Source organism: Equus przewalskii, chromosome 5 (assembly GCF_037783145.1).
Source record: "Equus przewalskii isolate Varuska chromosome 5, EquPr2, whole genome shotgun sequence".
NCBI classification, from domain to species: Eukaryota; Metazoa; Chordata; class Mammalia; order Perissodactyla; family Equidae; genus Equus; species Equus przewalskii.
In genome coordinates this window covers 60969154-60991585 of record NC_091835.1, presented here as the reverse complement: position 1 = coordinate 60991585, position 22432 = coordinate 60969154, and the positions used below count along the sequence as shown (strand labels likewise).

The 22432-nt window shown below is 34.8% G+C and overlaps 1 protein-coding gene across 33 annotated transcripts in view; it reads right to left on the bottom strand.

The window, feature by feature from the left end:
• CNTN1 (contactin 1) overlaps positions 1 to 22432 on the bottom strand; it is a 347842-nt gene that overhangs the window by 68431 nt on the left and 256979 nt on the right. For 20 of the 33 annotated variants that reach the window (XM_070619408.1, XM_070619421.1, XM_070619422.1 and 17 more), the window contains one exon: positions 5916 to 6074. In XM_070619408.1, the coding sequence (XP_070475509.1) occupies positions 5916 to 6074 (159 nt within the window). Of the gene's footprint in view, positions 1 to 5915; positions 6075 to 7532; positions 14117 to 22432 lie in introns of those variants that run through there. The other 13 variants (XM_070619429.1, XM_070619431.1, XM_070619435.1 and 10 more) reach the window with 1 other exon arrangement.

Genomic DNA, 22432 nt, shown 5'->3' with positions numbered 1-22432 from the left:
GCTTGAGGAAGATTAGCCCTGACCTAACATCTGTGCCAGTCCTCCTCTATTTTTTTGTATGTGGGGCACTTCCACAGCATGGCTGGTGAGTGGAGTAGGTCTGCACCTAGGATCCAAACCCATGAACCCAGGCTGCTAAAGCAGAGAGCACAGAACTTTAACCATTTGGCCACAGGGCTGGGCCTCTTCTCCTTTTTACAGAACATATCCCAGGTTCTCTCAATTGCTCCTCATAGCATTGTTTCCAGGCCTCTTTATGTTCTGGCCAACATCCCCCTTACACACACACACACACACACACGCACTCCATCACCAACAATATTCTATAATATTTCCGTTGAAAGTAGTAGCACAGAATAAAATACAACATTCCAGATGTGAACTGAGCACCTTGTAGAACCCTGGGAATGGCATCAAATTTCTGCTGTCCATCCCTAAAAGGTCCGAGAGAAATAATATGTACAGTAGATTGTTTTAAAGATATACAATCTATGCTTTCAGCTCATTATTCTAAATTTAATCCTTGGACTGTTGAAAGTTGATATCTTTGAAAAATATTTATCGAACACTTTAAATAATTACCATCATAAAACTACGTTTAATCCTGTACCTTCCTTTTTTAGTGGATGCTACTGTAAATAAAAACCACATGATTTTTATTTCTGTGTTTGTTGCAAAACATATTTTTCATTTCCACTTAGGATATAGTCACAAGAGAACTTTACTTACACAACTGACAAAAAGAACATGCAAGATAAGCTACAAAATAATCATTTCTAAGAGCCCATCAGAAAGGTGAGTTTGTGAAGAAATCTAATGAACTAAGTCATCATTGGTAGAGCAATGGGGAGAGGAGGACCTGGTTGAAGATGTTCATAAAAAGAAAGTTTAGGTTTTAACAGATATTTAAAGACAAAGTACAGGCTGGCAAGGCTGTTTTGATTCCCTAGGAGCCCCCAAATCAAGGAGAGTCTGCATGCACTGGCCAATGTTTTCTACAGGCCTTCAGCAAAAGTACTTAAGAAAGTCTGGGGGCAGGGCAAGAGAGCCAAGAGAAAATTTCCTCTGAGGCAGACACCTCAGTTCTGCTTAAGTCTAAGAGCTGAGTAGGAAAACTGAGACCCCACATGCACTTTGGGTCTTATACTGAACATGAATAAGTGGTCACGTGTGGCTGGGTGAGTGGCTGGAGAGCTAAGATCTGCCTCCTTTGTGAGGGATGGGTGCTTTGGGTCTGCTGAAATCTGAGGGAAGGGTAAGACTTGCAGGACATTTGGTCCTGTCCAAAACGTCCAGAAGACATTTGGTCCATGCCAAGAGACCCTGTCCAAAACCACTTGGCATAGACCAACTATCCCCATGGACATTTTGGACAGGACCAAATATCAAGGACCTTTTGGTGTAGACTAAATGTTTCCATGAACATTTTGGACAGCACCAAATGTCTGCTAATCAGGGTAGGAGAACTGAGAAGCCCCCCTCCCCAGGCATCTGGGATTTTGACCAATTATCAGACAAGCACTTTCTGGAGCAGAAGCAGAGGAGCTGAAAGAGCTCTGCCTGAGGTCCAAGGTAGATGACCAAGCTGAAGTCTGATGGTAAGGCTGGAAAATCTCCAGACACTCAGATATGAGGGAGTGTTCTCATCCTACACTCAAATCGCTTGAAGCCTGTATTGAACTGAATCTAACAACAAAGTTTAGATCATCTCAACTACAAATTAGATTGATTCAACCCCTGAAAGAATGACATGCATTTTCCTGGGCATAAATAATATTTACTTCAACCTCTACTATTCTTTTACACACAATGTTTGGAAATCAATAAAATATTATCAAGCACATGAGAAAACAAAGAAAAGTGGCCCATTGTCAAGAAAGGGAAAAAAAAATTCAGTGGAGCCTGACGTAAAGATGACCTGGATGTTAAATGATCAGACGGGGACTTTAGGACAACTATTATAAATATGTAAAAGTATCAAGTGGGAATGGTACATCACTTGTATAAACAAATGGGAAATTTCTATGGAACACGTTGTGAGCAATGTTAAAAGGAGCCATATGCTAGAAACAAAAAATCCTGGAAATAAAAAATATATATGTAAGATCAGAATTATTTTAATGAGATTCTCAGCAGACTGAACATAGAAGAGGAAAGGATGTATGAAAATGAAGACAAGTGATTAGACATTATCTACACAGAAACACAAACACACACACACATACAGTGTCCATGATCTATGGAACACATAAAACAATTTGACATAGAGTCAATAGAGACCAAGAAGAGAGAGAAAGAGAATGGGCCAGAGGAAATATCTGAAGAGGTAATGGTTGAGGATTTCCAAAGTTGAAGGAAGATATCCGCTCAAAGATCCAAGTTGCCAGTAAAACCCCATCAGGATAAATACATTCCCATCAAGCTGAAAAGCAAGTATGAAGAGAAATCTTGACAGTAGCTAGAGAAAATGCATATGTTAAATACAGGGATATAAGGTAAAAATGCAGTTGCCTTCTCATCAGAAACAATGAAGGCAAAAAGACAATGGTACGATATTTTTAAAGTGCTCAAAAAAAATAGAACTTATATCCAAAAAAGTCACTTAAATACAAAAGTAAAGTCATTTTTTTAATGTACAAAAGCTAAGGCCTTTGACTCTAGTGACCTGAACAATTAGAAATGTTGGAAAAACTTCTTTACTTAGGGAAATTATACCAGATAGAAATCTAGTTCTACAGAAAGGAATGGAGAACCCAGTAAATATATATTGATAAATATAAAGGGACTTAGAAACAACTTCCAGAAAACTGAGCATAGAAAAAAACTTCCTCAACCTGATAAAGGGCATCTAAGATGATATATTCAAAGCACCGAAGAAAAGACAAACTGTCAACCAAGAATATTATATCCAATAAAATGATCTTTTAAAACTGAAAGTGAAATAAAGACATTCTCAGAGAAAAGAAAATCTGAGAGAATTGGTTAACAGACCTGCCTTACAAGAAATACTAAAGAAAGTTCTTTAAGGCTAAAAGCAGTTGACCCTAGAGAGTAATTTGGAAAAACATCCAAAAAATAAGGAGCACTCATAAAGGTAATTATGTAATTATAAAAGACAATATAAATGTGTATTTCTTCACCTCTCTTCTCTTACCCAATTTAAAAGCCATTGTAGAAAACTATATCTAACTACGTATCTATTATATACATGTATAAGTATCTATATACATATGTGTGTGTAGTGTGTAAAATAAAATTATGTTAAAATAACTCAAATGTGTTGTTCAGTCTGCAGCATATAGAAATGTAATATATTTGACAATAATTTAAAAGGGCAAGTGGAAACAAAGCTGTATTAAAATAAGGAAATAACATCAGAGAGTAACTTAAATCCATAGGAACAAACAAGGAGGACCAGAAATGGTAAATAGAAAGGTTTATATAACAAACTCTCTAAATATATACTTGCTTTCTTTTCTTCTCTTACCTGCCTTAAAAGACATTAAAATTATGGAAAGCAATAACTTTAACAGAAGAGTATCAGGTTTGTAACATTTATGGATGAAATATGTATGACAATAATACATAGCACATAAAAGGGGTAAGATGGACTATAACTCTCTAGGAGTAATCTCACTGAAATTAAGCTGGTAAAAATATGAAATCTATTCTGATAAGTTCAGATGTGTCTGGTAAGCCCTAGAGTAACCATTAAGCATATCTTTACCTCTATATATCTATCTCTATCTGTCTATCTATCAATAGTGAATATCATTAAATAATTAAAATGTCACACCAGAAACTATTCACTTAATGCAAAAGAAAGCAGTAAGGAAGGAACAGAGGAACAAAAACAAGTGAAACATTTAGAAAGCAAAAGTACAGTGGCAGATATAAACCCAAGTTTATCAATAACATTAAATGTTAAGGGATTAAATAATCCAACCAAAAGGTAGAGATTGCCAGACTGGATACAAAAAGATCCAACTCTATACTGTCAACAGGAAACATACTTTAGATTCAAAGATAGAAATAGGTTGACAGTTGGAAAAAATGTAATGTGCAAACAGGAACCATAGAAAGTTGGCAGGGCTACAATATCAGAAGCACATTATTTATGATGCAACTCCCACCTTCCCTTCCCTCTACTGTTTTTTTCTCTTTAGCACTAATCACTCTGTGATTTACTATACATTTTAGTTATTTATTGCCGTCTCTCCTACTAGAATGGCAGGATTTTTTTTTTTCCGTTTTTTCTCTCGGTTTTGTTCACTGCTGGTCAGGTGTATATCCAGCATCTAGGACAGGTTCTGGCATACAGTGGGAGCTCAATAAATATATGCTTAATGAATGAATGCTATGGGCCCTGATCTAGGGATAGTACAGTGAATAAAACAAAGTGTTACCTTCACAAAACTTACTTTCTAGCAGATTTTTTCCTTTTTAATGAAAAGCATATTTTAATTGAGCTACATGGTAAGGATGCATAATTAATGGAAGTGATTGCAATTAATATTCCTTTTTCAAAGCCAAACCAAATTGTAACAATTTGTTTATTTCATTTTGTTCTCTAGTACCTATAATCAGTATCAATTTGGCTAGATATCTAATATTATCTACAGTTTCAACATTATCATGCATTTTCATTCTCTTCAGAGAAACAGAAACTGCCCATACTTTAGGTTTATCAAACATCTGAAAAGTTTTTAAAAATATTTTTCAAATGGTCTGATTTTGTCTGGTATATTTATAGATAATACTTATACTCACAAGCATAATGTAATATAAATGTTTCATCTATTTCTCATTCATTTGAACTTTATACTCTTATGTGGAGAATCACAATACTAAAATGTGTCCTAAACCCTTGTAACAGACTTCAAGTTGATATTTGGCTCACTTCCTAATATAGGAAGAAATTATCAAGGAAAATTACATCTGAATTAAGACCTCTTAGTGAGCGATGCAAATAAATTCCATTACTTCAGAATAAGGATAAAATGAGACCAGGTTTGGGACATGCTGGGATTAATTCTTTTCTCAGTTTCTAAAAGAGAGAAACATTTTATTCACCCCTTTTCTCTTTTTTTCTCCCCTCTGATGACAACTGAGCCCATATTTCTATGTCTCTTCTTTATGCATCTAAAAGAAATTCTGACAACTACAAGTTTGTTTTAAAAGATTGTCAGTAACGACAAACACAAATAGGTTATTTTATCAAAAGGATCCTCTATCTTCTGAGATGTTACAGGAGAAAATAAACTGATGTGGGATATTGTAGGCTAGTCATGAGAAATGACAATGGTAATAGTTATAGACAAGGGAAAGTATTCATCTACACTTAACTATTTTTTCCTTTTAGAAAATCTTAATATAAGAATAGAAAAAGGTTGAGATACAAAACTTCTTTAAAAATCTATTTTGAGGAAATTCAAACCAGGCAAGATCATCCTCAGAAAGTAAGGGGTTATGGTAGTGAGATTTGGGTGCTAAATCTTTACGGTTAATGTGGCTTTTTTAAAATGCAAAACTATAGTACCTATACAATTGAATAAAATGGGTCATAAAATAATAAGTTACAGATGCCATTTGCCAAAAAAAAAATGACTTCCCAATGATTTTTTCCTAATAAATCTTAGAATTAGATGTAGCTCAATTGAGAAACCCAGAGAACCTCTCTCTGCTTTCCCATGATAGATTTAGACATGCTGCTTCTTCCCCTACAGCTTTGAAATGTTTAACTTCCTTGTGTTTTTTTTTCACTAACAAAGAACTGGAATAATAAAAACAAAAAGAAAAAAAACAAAAAGCATTTCAGAGTAGATGATGAAATTCTTAAAACATCCAGGTTTTTGTTTTTGATAAAAGAATTGATTTAAAAATATGTACAGAATAATCAGACAAATAAAACTCACCCGTCTTCGCATCTTTCCAGTCATCTGAAAGTATAGTCTTGGTCTGGATGCTGTATTTAGATATAGGACTGTGATTGTCTGAACCACGGCTCCAAGTAAGTGCCACAGAAGTGGCTCTAATGTCTTCTATTCTCAGACCACCTGGAGGACCTGGAGGGCCTGGAATGAAAATTTGGGTAATAAATCAATAAACACCAGCTAGTGGATTAAGTGCACATTAGAATACAAAAATGTCTTCCTTGAAAGTAATCTAAGGAACATTTATATGATATAATCAGTGTTGTCACATTCCTTTTAAATCTAAACTATAAGAAGTGATAATAGTATTTATGATTTTCACTAAATGATTTCATGATGTCTCTTCTTAAGAAAGGAGATAAATGCTGTCATTTAAAAATGTCATTATTATTCAGGATATATATGATAATCTTTGACTCAGAAAATGGATACACATGATAATCTTTGACTCCTAAAATGCAGCTGGCATCAATGGGACCTAAAACAAGACTGTAGCATAGTGAGATGTAATGAATGCTTGCTGAATGCATGAATCAGAGATGGTACCCCAATGCAGTCCAGATATGAGAACAGTGAGTTAAATGTTTCATTCTGCCTCTCTAAAATGGAACAAACATTTTTTTAATAACCCCACATGTTATAGGTAATTTATTTCACTTGGAGTAGAAATTTCTGGGAATGGTTGTATGTATCATTTTGGGTAATACATTTCATGTTAGTTATGGTAATAGAAATAAATAATACTGAAAGAAATATTTCCACTTCTATAAAATGTAGAAAACAATTCTCAGCTCAGAGATATATCAGGAATGCTCTGAAAACATCAAATTATATATTGAAGAGTCTTAGGACAGAAGAATTATTATTGCAGAACATAAAATAATGTTAAAATAGGTTTTCAAAGATGTTTCATAACTCAGTACCAAATATTATTTATTTATCCTTTAAACTGAGAGCACTGTGCTGAGTGGTAGAGATGAAAAGATAAGTGAGACATAACTTTTGAGCTTTGAAGAGATCTTTGTCCTGAAAAGGGTGAAATTGATCAGCACACAAATAACTGTAATAAATAGGAGTAAATGCCATGGTAATGGTATACAAGGTACTTGCACTTGGCATTACAAATTCTCATTTTTAAAAATTAGGGGGAAAAATGTCCTTTAAGTGGCACCCATGGCTTATGATGCTAAAAAAGGCTGTCGGTAAATAGAGAGTTCCTAGAATAGACATTTCAGAAAATGCCATCACTTGTTCCTTTCCACCAGAAAGGAGTCCATTTCCAACTGAATTAGGCATATTGAATATAATAATCAACAACTTTGGTAAAGTAGTACTTTTATTTTTTCACATTGAATATAGCACTAAATAAATTGTCTTTATCTTTTAGCTGAAAATAAATACCTTCCTACTTATGTATCAGATCAGATGCTTAGCCTATATGGGTTTTTTCTCCATTTGGGCTTTGGTCTTTTCAAAGGTATAGGAAACATCCCAAACCTTCACCGATTTCTTTGTAGTTGGTCTCAAGGAGGAAAACGTGTGTGTAGATCAACACAAATGCATTACTACCAATATTAAAATAACACAACACACACCCTATTGATGGTAGTAAATTTTATTATTTGGAAATATATAACATATAAATATAATAAAGGTAAACTTTTGTAAATGTATAATCTGTAATAGTGTACTTATGCTTCTTGATATTAATTAAAAGTAACTGCATCATCCAAAATAAATGAAAATAGACACACAAACCACATAGAACATGTTCCATATTCAGAAAGAACATATTGCATTTTTCATGCATAGAAACCACATTGAAATACAGTGGACATTCTTGATCAGAATGAAAAAGTTCATTATTTCACACAAAGCATCATCCCAATTGACCCCAAAAGTCAATTCGAGAGTGGAATATTTCAGAGTACTAAAATTAAAAATTATAGATGAAAAATAAAAGAAATAATTTTTAGAAGAGAAAGTCGTGCATTCAGACACTTAGAGCATAAGGTATGGCATTCAGAAAATGTTGAAAGGAATTTAAGATAAAATTGCCATAGGTTAGTCAATAACCATTAAAGTGTAAATCATTTCCCTGCTTTTATTCTCTGAAGTTCTTGGAGAGGCAAATGAATAATTTAAAAGTTCGGATTAAAGTCACATATTATTAGCGTATTTGTTGGAACATGATATGCACAATAATTTTATGTAGTCATCCATTCATTAAAGACCAACATTGTCAAGGAAAATATTGTAATTATATTTGTTGATTTTTTTCTATGATATATGCCTGGCCTATAGTGGGTTTTCAACAAATGCTTGGTGAATAAACAAATTAGTTTATCACAATCGATCTTCAGACAGTTCTATAAACATAATGGTCATCCACAGTACAATCTCCATTCTCCCACTTGCCTCTAAACACTATATCATCACAAGGAAGTGAAATGGAGAGAAGGAATGAAAGGGGTTGGTGGATATCCTCAAACCCCGGTGTGGCAATAATACTTGGTTCACTGATGTGAAGTAGACTTTTCCATCTAGGAACTGACTACAAATATCTCCCAGAAAATACCTGCGAGAACATATGCTATTAAAGAGCAGGGATTTTAGAGTTAAAATAAGCCTGACCTTAAATTCTGTGCCCCGATTTGGGCAAGTTTCTTGAATTTACTAAGCTTTCATTTTCTTGTCTGTAAAATAGGAGTAATAAAAAATAACCATTTAGAATTGTTGTTAGGACTGAAATAACATCTTTCAAGACTGTAGCGCTAGGCCTGGTCCATAGAAAGGCCTTGGTAAACTTTAACTATTAACAATGTTACCGTTATTCCTGTTAGAACCTTCTGAGCATTGGAGCTACCTGGCAGGAGTGATTATTAGTATTTGTTAATAATTGGCAGGGATCTGTTTACCAGATTGTTCATTTACCACTTGTTCTCACTTAAAAGTAAAGTATTTTCTAGCAAATTTGATGGAGGTGAGGAAAGGAATCAGGACGTAGCGAAAATAGAGAGGTAGCACTGTAGAGACAAACTCGGATAGTCTGTGAGTTCAACCCACGGCCAGCCCTGCTCTGTCTCCCAGAAGGAAGGGTTTGAAAGCAAAATAGCTGACAGTACTCGTTCAGTTTTTCTGTTCAGACTGGAGAGAAAAGTGTGGTAAAAAATAAAATAATGCAGCTACATGTTCCTCAGCATAAAGGAAGGCATTTAGGAAAGGGTCACCCTTCTGATTCTTTCATCGATGAAAAAAAAGCAATACATAACTTTGACTCTAAGAGTTTCTTTCCTTCTGCTTTTCAAGCTTCGATTGCCGTGCAAACACTCTCAAGAAATCTTTAAGGAGAGAATTGAAGCCAGGGAACACGTAAACAGATGGACTGAGACATGCAGCTTATTTCATCATTACTCTACTGATATCTCTTTCCAGTTTCTTAGGTGGTCCTCAGACAGATAGCTAATGATTCCTAAGAACACTATTTACGCCAAATTTAAATTATAGTGATTGGTCAGATAGAAAAGACCTTTGGAATTTGACCTACATTTTAAATGCCTAGATACAGTAGAAGACAAATTATCTTAATCTTCTATTTTTTTTCTTTTGTTTTTATCATTAAAGATCCGTGGTTGGGGGAAGAAAAGGAACCGGAATATTTCTCTGACTAGCCTTGGCAAAGGCTTTTCATCACTTCTCACTACCATTAAATATTCAGGGAGTTGGAAAGAGAAGAAAATGAGGAGAAAAGGAGATACAAGGGAGGGGATAAAAAGCTATTTGAAGCATGCTTTTTGTTTTGAGCTTTTACGAATACAGTTTTCTATACATCGCTTACTTGTCATCACCACCGCCGCCCCCTGGAGTTTCTGAAATGCATTTTGTTACGTTCATATATCATATCCATAAGACAGTGCTACTATTTTTATTTCCTGATTCTTCCACATGCTGACAGATGTCATTAAGGGTGTACATCACTAAATGTGTTAGGCCTATCCAGCTGACCCAATCCCCTTTTATAAAATTAACAGTACAGTGTTCTATGTTGATTCTTTGCATCTACTTTTCCTATTCAAAATCCTAGTGTTCGATGCTACCTTCCTTGGAGTCACCTCTCTGTACTTCTTCAGGTGAAGCCTGCCACCACGGGCTGTTCTTCCTTTTTTATTTGCATAACCCTGATTCTTACTATTCTGGGTTTTTCACTCATTACATTCTTTCTCTCCAGCTTTAAATATCCCTCTCAGGGATTACTGATTGAGAGTGCTCCATAAAATCTCACCTATGGGGGTAATTAGTTTCTCAAGGTCCTTGTTAGCGTGATGTTTCTACGTTGTAGGGTCTCCAAAGTCAGGCAAAAAGAGTCTACAATTTACTGAAGCTTGTTTCTGTCATTTTTTTGCCTGGCAAAGGACTGTGGAAATAGCCAGAATGGTCCCCTCTCATCTGTGGTTCAATGCAGTCTCATTTGCCATATCCATACTCCCTTTCCCCAAATTTCTCTAGGTTCTCAATGTTTTTACTATTAAATCATTAGCTACAGATAAGTAATGGAAACATTTTGGTATGCAATGTAGATCACACACATTTTAGAGTTCGCTTAAGCCAATATCTGTACATTTTACAAAAGGATGCTGAAGTCTAGGAGGGTTATTGCCAGAATCACACAGCTAGTCTGTGGCAAAGTGCAGTATCAGGACAAGAGACTGGGTTTCCTGGCACAACCTACTGGAAATGAGAAAAAGTCCATTTGAAGTTCGGATCATGTAACCCAAATGTGTCTGTTTGCAAAAGACCTTCAAAGAATTACTTGAACACTATACGTTTACACTGTTGTTCTCTTGGATTTGTCTGTATTTTTTAAACAAGTAAAGCTCATAACAACATAAAATTTACATGACATAAAATGTTAGTGAATCAAAAAAGGAAATTTATACTGTATATTTTAATAAAAACAATATATTTTACTTAGTCCTTATTACATCAGAGTTATTGCTAAACCTTTTATAATTCTTACCAATAACCCTATGATGTAGGCGCTATTCTTTTCCCTATTTTACAGATGAGGAAACAGAGATATGGATAGAGTAAATAAAATGCCCACTTCACCCAGCAAGCAAAGGGCAAAGCTACAATTTAAATCCAACCAATTTGCCATGGGACCAAATTTTCAGTTACTATAGTAAAAACAATCATTTAAAAATAGCATTATCAGAATCAAATTCAAAAATGGTATTGATTGCTTTCCCTTGGAGACCTTTCTTGTTGGGGAGAATACTTGGGCACAAGTGTATATTTTGGAAAAAAATGACAAAAATTGTAATACATTGACCACAGTTTTTCAAATCTTTGTCTAACTTGTTAACTCAGATAAGTGAAGATAAACATATCACTCATTCACAAATTTATACTCAATACACCCCCAGTCTTTCTAGATCTTCATAAAGCTATTTGTTAATCTTTCCTGAATTTTGTTAGCATTTTTAGGAAAAAATATTTACCTATGAAGAACATAAAGATGTGATTTCCACTTAGTAGCAAAAATATAACTATTTATCAAGTCTGTTATTTCTTCTCTAGGAATGTAGTAACATTCAATGAAGAAGAGTTTAGACATTAGAGGGGAAAAAAACTAGCTATTGGAGGAAAAATAGCCAGAAAAAACTTTTTCAAAATGATTATTCACACATTATAAGCTAGCTGACCATATTGTCTCGATCAACACTTGAGACTCCTTTTCTAATAAGTGAAACAGGATAGAAGATTTGAAATTGGGATCCTCCGGGATCAAACAGGATGCATAGTAGCCGTGACTATGCCCTAGGCTTGAGTCAATGCCAATCCTTAGGTAGTAGCCCTAACATGTCTTCTCCCCTCAAACACTGACTGGCTTTCTAAGCAACAATAGTTGGAACTGGACCCAAAAAACTACTGGTCCTTTTGGCACTCCACTCCACATAGCACACACATTTAACAGAAACCTTACATCTCACAACTAGAAGGACCTGCAACTAAGATATACAACTGTGTACGTGGGCGGTGGAGGGGTTGGGAAGATAAAGCAGAAAAAAAATATATATATAAAAAAAATAAACCTTGATGTTAAACAGGAAAGACATCTTAGTGTCATTCTCTTTCCACTTGTGTTTTCCCAGTAAGTAATTAAAAGTAAAGCACTACATACAACTATCCTGTGGGTCATCATTTATTTTTACTAAAATAGCAAATTTTAATGAAAAGTTTGAACATTAAGGAAAAACAAACTTTTCAGAACATATTATCCTCCCTTTTAAAATAAAATAATCTTAAAATAACAACACAAAGAACACCAGCTATATTAGTGCAGGTACCTTCTTCTTTACCAAAATATATCAGTCAAAATCCCTTTATTACTACAGGCTCTTTCTTGTTCTAAAAATTAGTGAAGACAATGGCTCTATTATAAGGTTATAAAACACAAATTGATGTTGTGTGGTCTCGTCAATGTTTAAGGCTGTCTTAAGATAAATCTGAATATTAAATATCTCTACCATTTAGTAGGAGTATGGTAGTTTTTAAACCTCTTACACTGATAGAAATGAACTTAGATCCCAATTAGAAATGAGAACGAGGCTAACGGGAGGTAAATGAATTTGTATAATTCTAGTTGATATCAATGCCGTTTATCCAAACAAGAATATTCTCCTTTCCTGGCACAAGTCACACTTGTCGTGTGGTTCTCTTTCGCAATTTTTATTCTTTCTTTTCAAGACTATATTTCTCTCCGGTCTTGGTGGTACACTTTCAATTACGGACTACTTAAGAAGATGCCCACAATGACGATTCATGCACATGTCTCCATGGTGATATTTAAAGATACATGAAGATCCTCAAATTAATTTTAAATAACTTATTAAAATGGCAATCGACCTGGATCTGTAGTCTAAACTTGAAGATAATTCCTTCTGTAACAGGAATTGAGACTAGAAAATAAAAAATTTAAAAAAGATGGAAATAAGTAACATCTGAGCCAGAGACATTTATTCCTTTAAGATGACTAGTAAATTATTTTTAAAAGAAAACTTTATGTCTACATTTAAGAGTCACATCCATATCCCTCAAAGCTTTCCTGAGGGTTCTTTCAACCACAGATGGCGTTGCTAGCATTACTAAATGAGACGTCCATATAATATCCTGCATCTAAATATAAACCTGTTTAAGACTAAAATTATTTCTTGTAAAGAAGCAAGAGTTTTAAGCAAGTCTCTTTGATCAAAGGGGGAAAATGAAAGTATTTTTGAGCAATGAAATTTAAGCAGTTCCAGAAAGAATTATCTATACTTCTATTTTAATCCTTCACTTCTGCTCAAGTCCTTCCAATAAAAGTTTCAACTTTCCTCTTAAAAGAAAAGATCCAAGAAGGTTGACGTAGGAGTTAATAAAATTAAATATGCATGTATGCTGTTAACGGCTTAGTCATCTTCACTTAAATCTTGCTATCGAGATGACAGTTTCCTCTGCATGCTGTCCATTTTCACTTCCCAATCCTGGGAATTGTTCCAAAACCCTTAAAGAGCCATGGGCAATCTTCAGTTGCTTACTGCTGCTTTTCATCCTTTCTTGCCAAGAATATGTATGGCACCAGGATACAAAAGGCCGCTGGTGTAATGGCCCTGAGCTTACGTCCTAATAAAGATGACTCATTAGTGAATTTGACAACAAGATTGTTCATTACCTGCTTGGGTAAATCAAACACTCCATTCAGTGGTATTACAATTCACCAGTTCTTCATAATTTTTTCAGATAATGAGCTAATTTCTGAGATATGTAATTTCAAAGAAAAAACAAGGACATGAAAACACAAAAATTTCACTTCACTATCATATACTGCACTGCATTAGTTCACTAGGCATTTTTCAGATATTAGTGAAGCTGTATAATTATATTTTTAAATACTTTTCTGCTCAAAGTATGTTTAGAAGTTTCAAAAGGGGAAAACTCCTCTAAGAACTAAATTGGGGGGAAAAAACTGCAGAAGCTACAAGATCAAGTTAATTAGTAAAATCTAGTATAACATGTTAAAAAAAAAAGAAAAGCTTTCACACAAATGGTGAGTGTCAACGATCACCAGGTTGGAGGCAGGCTCGCACAGACGGGGAGAAAAGGATCCACCATGTTTTTCTCTCCACCTTTTCTGTTTTTACCTGCAAGAGGAAAGATCAAGGCTGAAGGGAGAGTGTGGACGCCCAGTTAGGGGCAGGAAGCCATGTACTTCGGGGATTTGCTTGTGTCCTTGATGAGAAAGTTGAAAACATGAAAGAAGAAAAACATCTTCTCCTAGACACTAGAGATGGGAGTCCAAAAGAGAGAAGGCTGAAGTAACAAGCTTTGGCCCAATCAAAACTCTTTCCCTCATAAACGGTGAGTGACTTTCTAAAGAACAAGAGTTGTAACTGGGGCTTCTCACTCCTTCCTCAAAAAACCCACAAACTCCTAGACCCTTTATAATTTCACTCCACATAGCACAAGTCTACCTACTAAAACATATGCTTATGCCTTAAAGGCTTCTAACTAAGAAAAAAATACTGAGGATGAATTTAAGCGATGATTCTAAAGAGTTAATCAGTGGTTGAGGTTGGATGTCATGGGAACTTGTCTTGAGTAATATTGTATTTATTTATTATGTCTATATTTATTACATTTGTTTTATATGTCTATTATATACATTAATAGCAAAGGGTAAGGAAGTAAAGGAAAACATAAAAAATCACCATGGGCAAGGTGTGAACTTTATTATTACTATTCTCGTCCAGAAATATGGACTCTGAGGCTTACAGTGATTTACTGACTAGCCTAGACCACAGGTTATTCATCAGGTGAAGTAGATTTCTAATCTATGTTTATCTAATGCCAAAAGCCATACCTTTTCCATTGTATCATGTAAATCTCTTAATGATTGCATGCATATATTAACATAAATATATTATTATAGAAAGTCATGTAATTAATAAGATGATTGCCCACTTCTTTCCTTTACACAAAACTAAGGCTAGTCTGATTATTAGAATTAAACCACTTTACAAGCACTACTGTGCCCTGGTGATAGCTATTTAAATAGGAGAAATAACATCTAGGAAACTTGCCCCTGTTGGCTACTTGTTGCAAACTTAGTCCTTATGGTAAATGGTAACAAAGGTCACAAAACTCATTTGTCATTTAAGCATATGAGATTTCTAAGTTTTTTTCATGAGGACTGAAATTGCTAATTTTAGATATATTCTTTTTTGGTCCCATTTAAGTGAAGTTTTGGTAGCGTTTGCTATATTACCAGAGTTTGTTTATCTACAACTTGAGGTTTTAAGTCTGGAGAGAGGAGGCTGTGAGCAGTCACACAGGAACCTCCCTTAACCACTCCACAGTGGAGTGCCATTTCCTTGAATTTTAGTCACTGTAGCTACCACTTTATGCAGGAACATATCAAATAGTGGTCCTCCAAGTTATTTAACTACAGACAGTAGATGGATCTGATGTATTCCTGTCAGAAACAGTCCCTTGCTCCTGGAGACATTTTTAGGAATGTGTGGAGGGGCTATAGTGCTGGATGTTGAAAGCCACTAAGACTTACGGGAGCTGATGCTCAGAAGTGTATTCTTCAGTGTGACACTCACATGAGGGATCACTCCACTCCAGTGTGTCACAAGTTATTTGCTACTAATAATATTGAAAATTCATAAGTTTGTGTATTATGTTTTTGTAAAAATGAAGTCGATTCAAGGTTATTCCTGTAATATGCTAACTCTCATTCACTTGCATCCCAATGCGTGCTCCAGCAGCGCACAGGGAGGCGCACGTGAACCACAGCCAACTTCCTCACCTCATCCCACGTCCACAGAGTGACATTACTGACGGCCAGCACTGGGCAATTAGAAATTAAAAGTGTTTTACTTTTTTTCAAAAAAGAGACCTTTTGGATTTAAGCCAGAATCTGCATTCACTTATGAATATGTGTGCAGTTATAATGGAATATTAGAATGGAAAAGTGCTGTAGCAGAGAAAAGAGAACTCCCTGCTCTGCTGATCTAATGAGATGTCCTAAGTCAAATTTAGATAACACATGGGGTGTTCTGTTACACAAGTACAGGATTCTCTAGTTACTTTCAAGGAGGAAGTGGGTGGGCTGCAAACTATGAAGCAGTTGGATTTGTAGAACACCAAGAAAGAGTCTACAGAGTCAGCCATAGACCCCTTTTAACATTTCTTCTTTTCTCTTTGAGTATGTCTCAATTAATCCCCAGTGACGGTAGTTTGAGGAGCTATGTGACAGGAATGCAAAAGAACTAAAATCTCTTTCCTACAACTTCTTAAACTGGCCACAGGTTTTAGAGAGTAAAAGCTTTTTCTGAATTTCCTTCATTCTCATTTGCTTAGGTATAAAAAATTTTGTGACCTAATCAAATTCCCAGGGGCTTGGCTGGTGGCTAGGAGATGATGGTGGCAGGAAGCCAGTCTGCAAAAGGCACCACTGGGAAAAAATTGCACATTCCTGAGACTTGAAATGGCAGAGTCCACAAAAATCATACATGAGAAAATTGTTTTGCTTAAAAGGAATTTTACACCTTTAAGTCTTTCATGGGTTATTTTTTCAGTAATGAAGGTAAGGTGCTTTATCTTCTTTTGTTTAATAAAATGAACCAAAAAGAGAAGATATTATGAAAGTCTAATTTCAAATAACTTAAAATTTTATTCTGCTCTCTAACTTAACTTCAAATTATCAATGCCTCAGAGCGTTCCGGTTGGACAATCTAATTTGATAAAGTGAACCATATACCAACAGTGAAACAGATGTACAATAAAAATTGTATGATCTGATTTTTATATTTGGGAAAGTTAAACATTAAGGAGTAGTGAGGAAAAGTCAGCTATCTGGTGAAATTGGAGCACTGATATCTGACCACATTCTGGCTTTATAACGTGAGAGCTGAGAAATATTTCTTCTTCTTTTTTAAACTTCTTTCGCCCATGAAATGGAATTACCAGTCCTTGCACTACTATCTCACAGTAATTTTGTTAGGATGACATGCTAAAATTTATATGGAAGTCCTGTAGACATATACATTAGAATCTAAGATATTTAAACATATTGAATGAACTATTTTTAAAGTCAAAGAGCACATTATAAAATCAAACTTTGTAACTATCTACTACAATTTATTTACTATTTTTGCTATTGTAATTATGATTGACATTGGCTAGCTGAAAAAAATATATTTTAGATTACTATCGTTTCCCCTTTTTAGTAGGCCAGCTATAAATACATCATGGGCAGAAACTAAACTGAAAAATCTGCATCAGTGACTTTCTATTGAGTAAACATTTATTACCAAAAAAGAAAAAGGCCTACGTTTAAATTTTTCCACATCGATTACTTTATCTCATTGAATATATATGAATTAGTGTTTGGTTATATTGTGTTACAGCAATGAGCTGGGTGTTCTATCTGAAGGCAGACTGTCTGGATTCAAATCTTGCTCTTCTACGTAGTAGCTGCGTGACCTTGGGCAAGTAACTTACCCTCTTGGCCTCAATGTCATTATGTGTAAAATGATGATAATAATAGTACTTGTCTCTTAATGGACTGCCTTGGAAATAATAAGCCTTTAATAAATATTATATATCCTTATATAATATAATAAATATGTGATACATAATATGTATTTTCTTATAATATGTACTATAATTGTAATATTTTGTTATATATTATACACTAAATTATATAATTACCTAATTTTATTTTTTATTTTATACTCATAATGTGTATTTTCAAAGCATAAAGATTGGAGATGCAAACAATATTTTGTCAACATAAATTGAAATTATTATTAAAATATGAACTAATTGCCATTTATTCAAGTTCATAAAGACTTGGATATCACTGATTATCTGTACTGCTCTTGTAATTTGACATAATTGGCAGCTTAATTTGGCATCGCTGCCTGGTAAATATACACTGATGTGTAAAGTCAAAGACAGAGCACTGAAGTGGAGCATCTAAAAGCAAGCGACACTTATTAAGTCTTGTAAAGCTTCCCTGCTTTCTCTCCTGGGGTCAGAGTGAAGAACGGCAGTCTGCTGATTATTTTTTAAGGGAGCCATGGATACAGATCAACTGTGTAGCAAAGCATAAATTCCAGTTTGCCAAAAGCTGAGCGATTTGATTCTAAGACAGAGAGAGTCAGCAACAGTTAATTGAAGAAGAGCAGAAGCAATCCTCCAAGGAAACTTCTCTCACGGTACTACACTGAGGAGAAAGAAAAGTAATCCAAATTTACATGAGTGCGTGCTGTATAGTGTTGTCTACCAGTTTCTAACCCTCACACCGTTACCTTTTAATTTTTGAATTTGTAAAATGAAGCATTAAACTATATCATTTTCAAGACCCATCTTAAAGTTTAAAATAGTGCAACTCATTCGGAATGACTTACATATTTTGTTGATATATTTGAAAATTTCCTTGAATTTACATCAATTTACGTTGAACTTACACTGAGAAATACAATTTGAAATCATTGATGTGTTTATAATTTCAGTAATATACTTGGACAAGTAACTTACCCTCTGGGATTCAATGTCCTTAGGTGTAAAATGGATGATAATAATAGTATCTGTCTCTTAAAAGAGTGCCTGGGAAATAATAAGCCTTTTATAAATATTATATATCCTCATATAATATAATAAATACATGATATATAGTTTGTATTTTTGAAATACTTGAAAGCTGTTATTTTTACTAGAGCTTTTAAAACAGAATTACTAATAAGTTCTAACTTTGAAACAAGCGACTTTCTAAATTCTGCATTTATTATAAACAGATACACATTTCAGCTTTAGCGCATAACAGTTACGGAGAACTGGCCGCTGGTAGCTTTTGAATTTTTTGATTCTCAACGGAAAGGAGAATGCTTAATTTCTGGGCAGGCTTCACTATTAATAGATGTATAGCTGTGGTTTAGCGCCAAGTGGGCTCAGGATGCCTCAGAATGGCGCCCAGTCAGTCATTGTTCCCGCCAGTGTGGGCAGCGAGGGCCATTTTCCCGTCTCGGTCCTGCAAGGGCTGATGAGATGGAATCTTCAGTCTGTCTCTGTGGCAAATTTTCTTGGCCAAAGTAAGTGGAAAGCATAGGCAATTATCCAAGTATCTGAGGTAAATGTGTGTTTTTCTGACCCAAATACTTGAAAAACTACCTCAACTATTCTCTTTGATTTGACTATGATGCCTACATAAGTGTGTCTCTTTTCTGGATCTCTTCACATGAGTGTGTGTGTGGGTGGAGGGGAGTAAGGTATGCCTGTATAACTTGGTGTGTATACTACATGAAACTTTTTATCTGTTCTTCCTAATTTTATAGTGATTGAATTGATAAAAGTCCTTTTGAATTGATTTCGGTATGTCATGCCTTAATAATAATTTTGAATACAAATCCACATTTGCTTATTTAATAATAATTGAAACATTGGAATGCTTGAACACATGTGAATATTTATGCCAGATACCACAGAAATCTAAATCCTGATTTAACATCAAGAGTTCCACAAACTTTTACCATGACGACAGACTCTCTGTCCTTTTGCTTTCGCTAATATCCAAGGTCCCTGAATTAGCCACACAGATAGAACTCTAAATAATCCAAGGGCTAGCAATTTAATTTGTTTTTAATGAATCTCTCTGGCTTTATCTTTTTCCACAATGTTTTAAAAATTAAACTACTATTTATTAGCATACACCAGACAATGGGAAGGGAAAGAAGAAAGAGCAAAAGCTGCAATCAGTAACTTATACTATTTAGAAGAAGCAGTTCTAGAACAGACTTGGTAATCTCTCTGGTAGTATACCAAATTCACTATAGAAAGTTCCAGAGTGTTAAAGTTTTAAAATATTAGCTATGTAAGTTTTAGAAATTAACTATAGATTTTATCTATTCACACTGTGTGGTAGAAGTCTAGTACAATGAGAAAACTGGCCTGGGGTTCCAAGACGGTTGTCACAAAGTAGATGGGTAAGACAGGGCAGGTCTCTTCCGGAGTCAAAATTTGCAAAATGAAGGTATAGAAATCTTTTAGATGACTTCTATAATTAATTCTAGATTTTAAATTATATATTCAAATCTGAACATAAATGAAGAGATTTCCTATAGCTACCGTGAAGTAGACGGAAGGAAAAAAGATGTAATTAATGCATGATTTACCAATAATAGGACCATTAGAACCCTCTTATCTTAGACAAAGAAAATGTTTCCATATTTTTCAAAGAAAGAGTACTAATTAATCTGGAAAAACATTTCCAAGAAAATAATTAAAAAATAATTTTGCCTGGACAGCAAAGAGAGGTATGCTCTGGATATGAATGCTACTAATATAGAACAACTGGGAGTCATAAATACTCAAGAGCATTTTCTGTAGAAAAGACCATTAGCCAACTATTATGATGGTTTAAAATGTAGCAATACTATTCAGACTAAAAAGTATATTGACAGCTTCCATCAGGTTATTTATTTGGCTATACTACCTTAACATATCCAACACAGGATATTTTTTTTTCAAGATTGGCACCTGAGCTAACAACTGTTGCCAATCTTCTTTTTTTTTTCCTGCTTTTTTCTCCCCAAATGACCCCCAGCACATAGTTGTGTATTTTTAGTTGTAGGTCCTTCTAGTTGTAGCATGTGGGACGCCGCCTCAAAGTGGCCTGATGAGCGGTGCCATGTCCATGCCCAGGATCCGAACCAGTAAAACCCTGGGCCGCCAAAGCAGACCGCTTGAACTTAATTGCTCAGCCATGGGGCTGCCCCCAGCACAGGATTTAAAAGTGGGTTACTCATCAACCAAAATAACGTTCTTAAGAAAGTATCTGGTAACCATGTCATTAGGCCAAGGAATAAAAACTTCAATGGATTACATCAAATAAGATGACATCTAACTTACATCCATTTCCATTCTGCAACTGAATTTTGGTCTTAGAAATAAAGTGGAAAGCTTCACACACACACACACACACACACACACACTCACACGCTGTTCCTATCTAAATAAAAATCTACATAAAACAATATGAATATAAGCTTCTAACACTATAACCCATACAAACCTGACTTGGAGATACAATGATTTACACTTTTTGTATTATCTGCTTTAACTTCAGTTACTCTTTTTCCAAAGCACTTTCACATTTCATATAGCATATGTTAGGTTGAGAATCCGACCAAAAGAAAAGGTTCAGATAGTCAAAATCTTTTTTCTTTTGTTTGTTTTTAAATCTTAACCTTGCATTAAGAAATTTTCTTTAATGTGGCATATAAGATGTAGACAAGAGGGAGGTCTGAAAAGTATAATGATGATTGCACTTTCCATTTTGGCAACTTTAGTGGCCAGCGTTATGTGCAGCCAGGTGTCAGGAAGGTCTTCCTAACAGCCAGCAGCATTGCCAAGGAGCATTTATAATACAGCAGAAATGCCGTGGAGAGGGGTAAAACATGGACATCAAAGCCTAATTTCTTGCTTTTGTGGCCCAATTTTATGGTCCATTTTTGAATGTTGTCCAAAAGTGCACTCATGAAAGAGAATTTAGATTTGGCAAGCTGCGTCAATGTTCCCACAAGTGCTGCCGAATAAATCTGCAAAACGTTTCCCTCATAGACATGTTTTTAGCTGAATAGCTGTAAGCTCTCCGGAAAGGTTTTCGCTGAAGAACATTCATACAGGTCTGTTCATATGCATCAAAACGTACTTGATCAAGTAAGCTGGAATACAGTTTTATGGGACCTCAGAAGTAAAACATTTTTTACAACAACAACAAAAAGAAATTTGTACCAATCCTCTTAAGTTGGATTTTTACACAAGAAGCTTAAAAACATTTGAAGTCTGATAGCTGGTTCTTTTTTTTTTTAACTAAGAATAGTTTTGAACTATAAATATCTTTTAATATTAAGCAACTTATAGCGGTTTGACTTCTAAATCCCTTTGGCTATATTGTACACACATCTGTTTAAAAGGTTGATTCTGAAATTATGTCTTTCATTGACACAGTATTGTTTTAAATTGATATCAATATATGCATTCTTGATAGAAAAAAATCTTTTGCTAAAATCTTCCATAAACAACTTTAAGTGTCATAATACCAAGAATGGCATTACAATCTCTTGTAAAGTTATCTTAACTTTTATATTAGTGCTCTAGCTGGGGAATGTTTCATCGTATTTTGTTTTTGTTTTTTCCTTACTGTTGATACATAGTTGGGTTCAGGGGCTCTGTGATTATAAAGTTTTTGAAGCTGTCTTACTTAATATGACTTATTGCTTAAGTTCAGCTGTGCTAAAATGATGACGAGGATGAGGGAGAAATCATGGAGTTAATTAACTCTTTTCTGCGCACCTGGACTGCTTTCCTCCATTCCCATGTCACTCCCTACTTGGACTTCTGAGCTCCCTCCTGTGACTGCTAGCAAAACATTAAGATCAGTTTTTCAA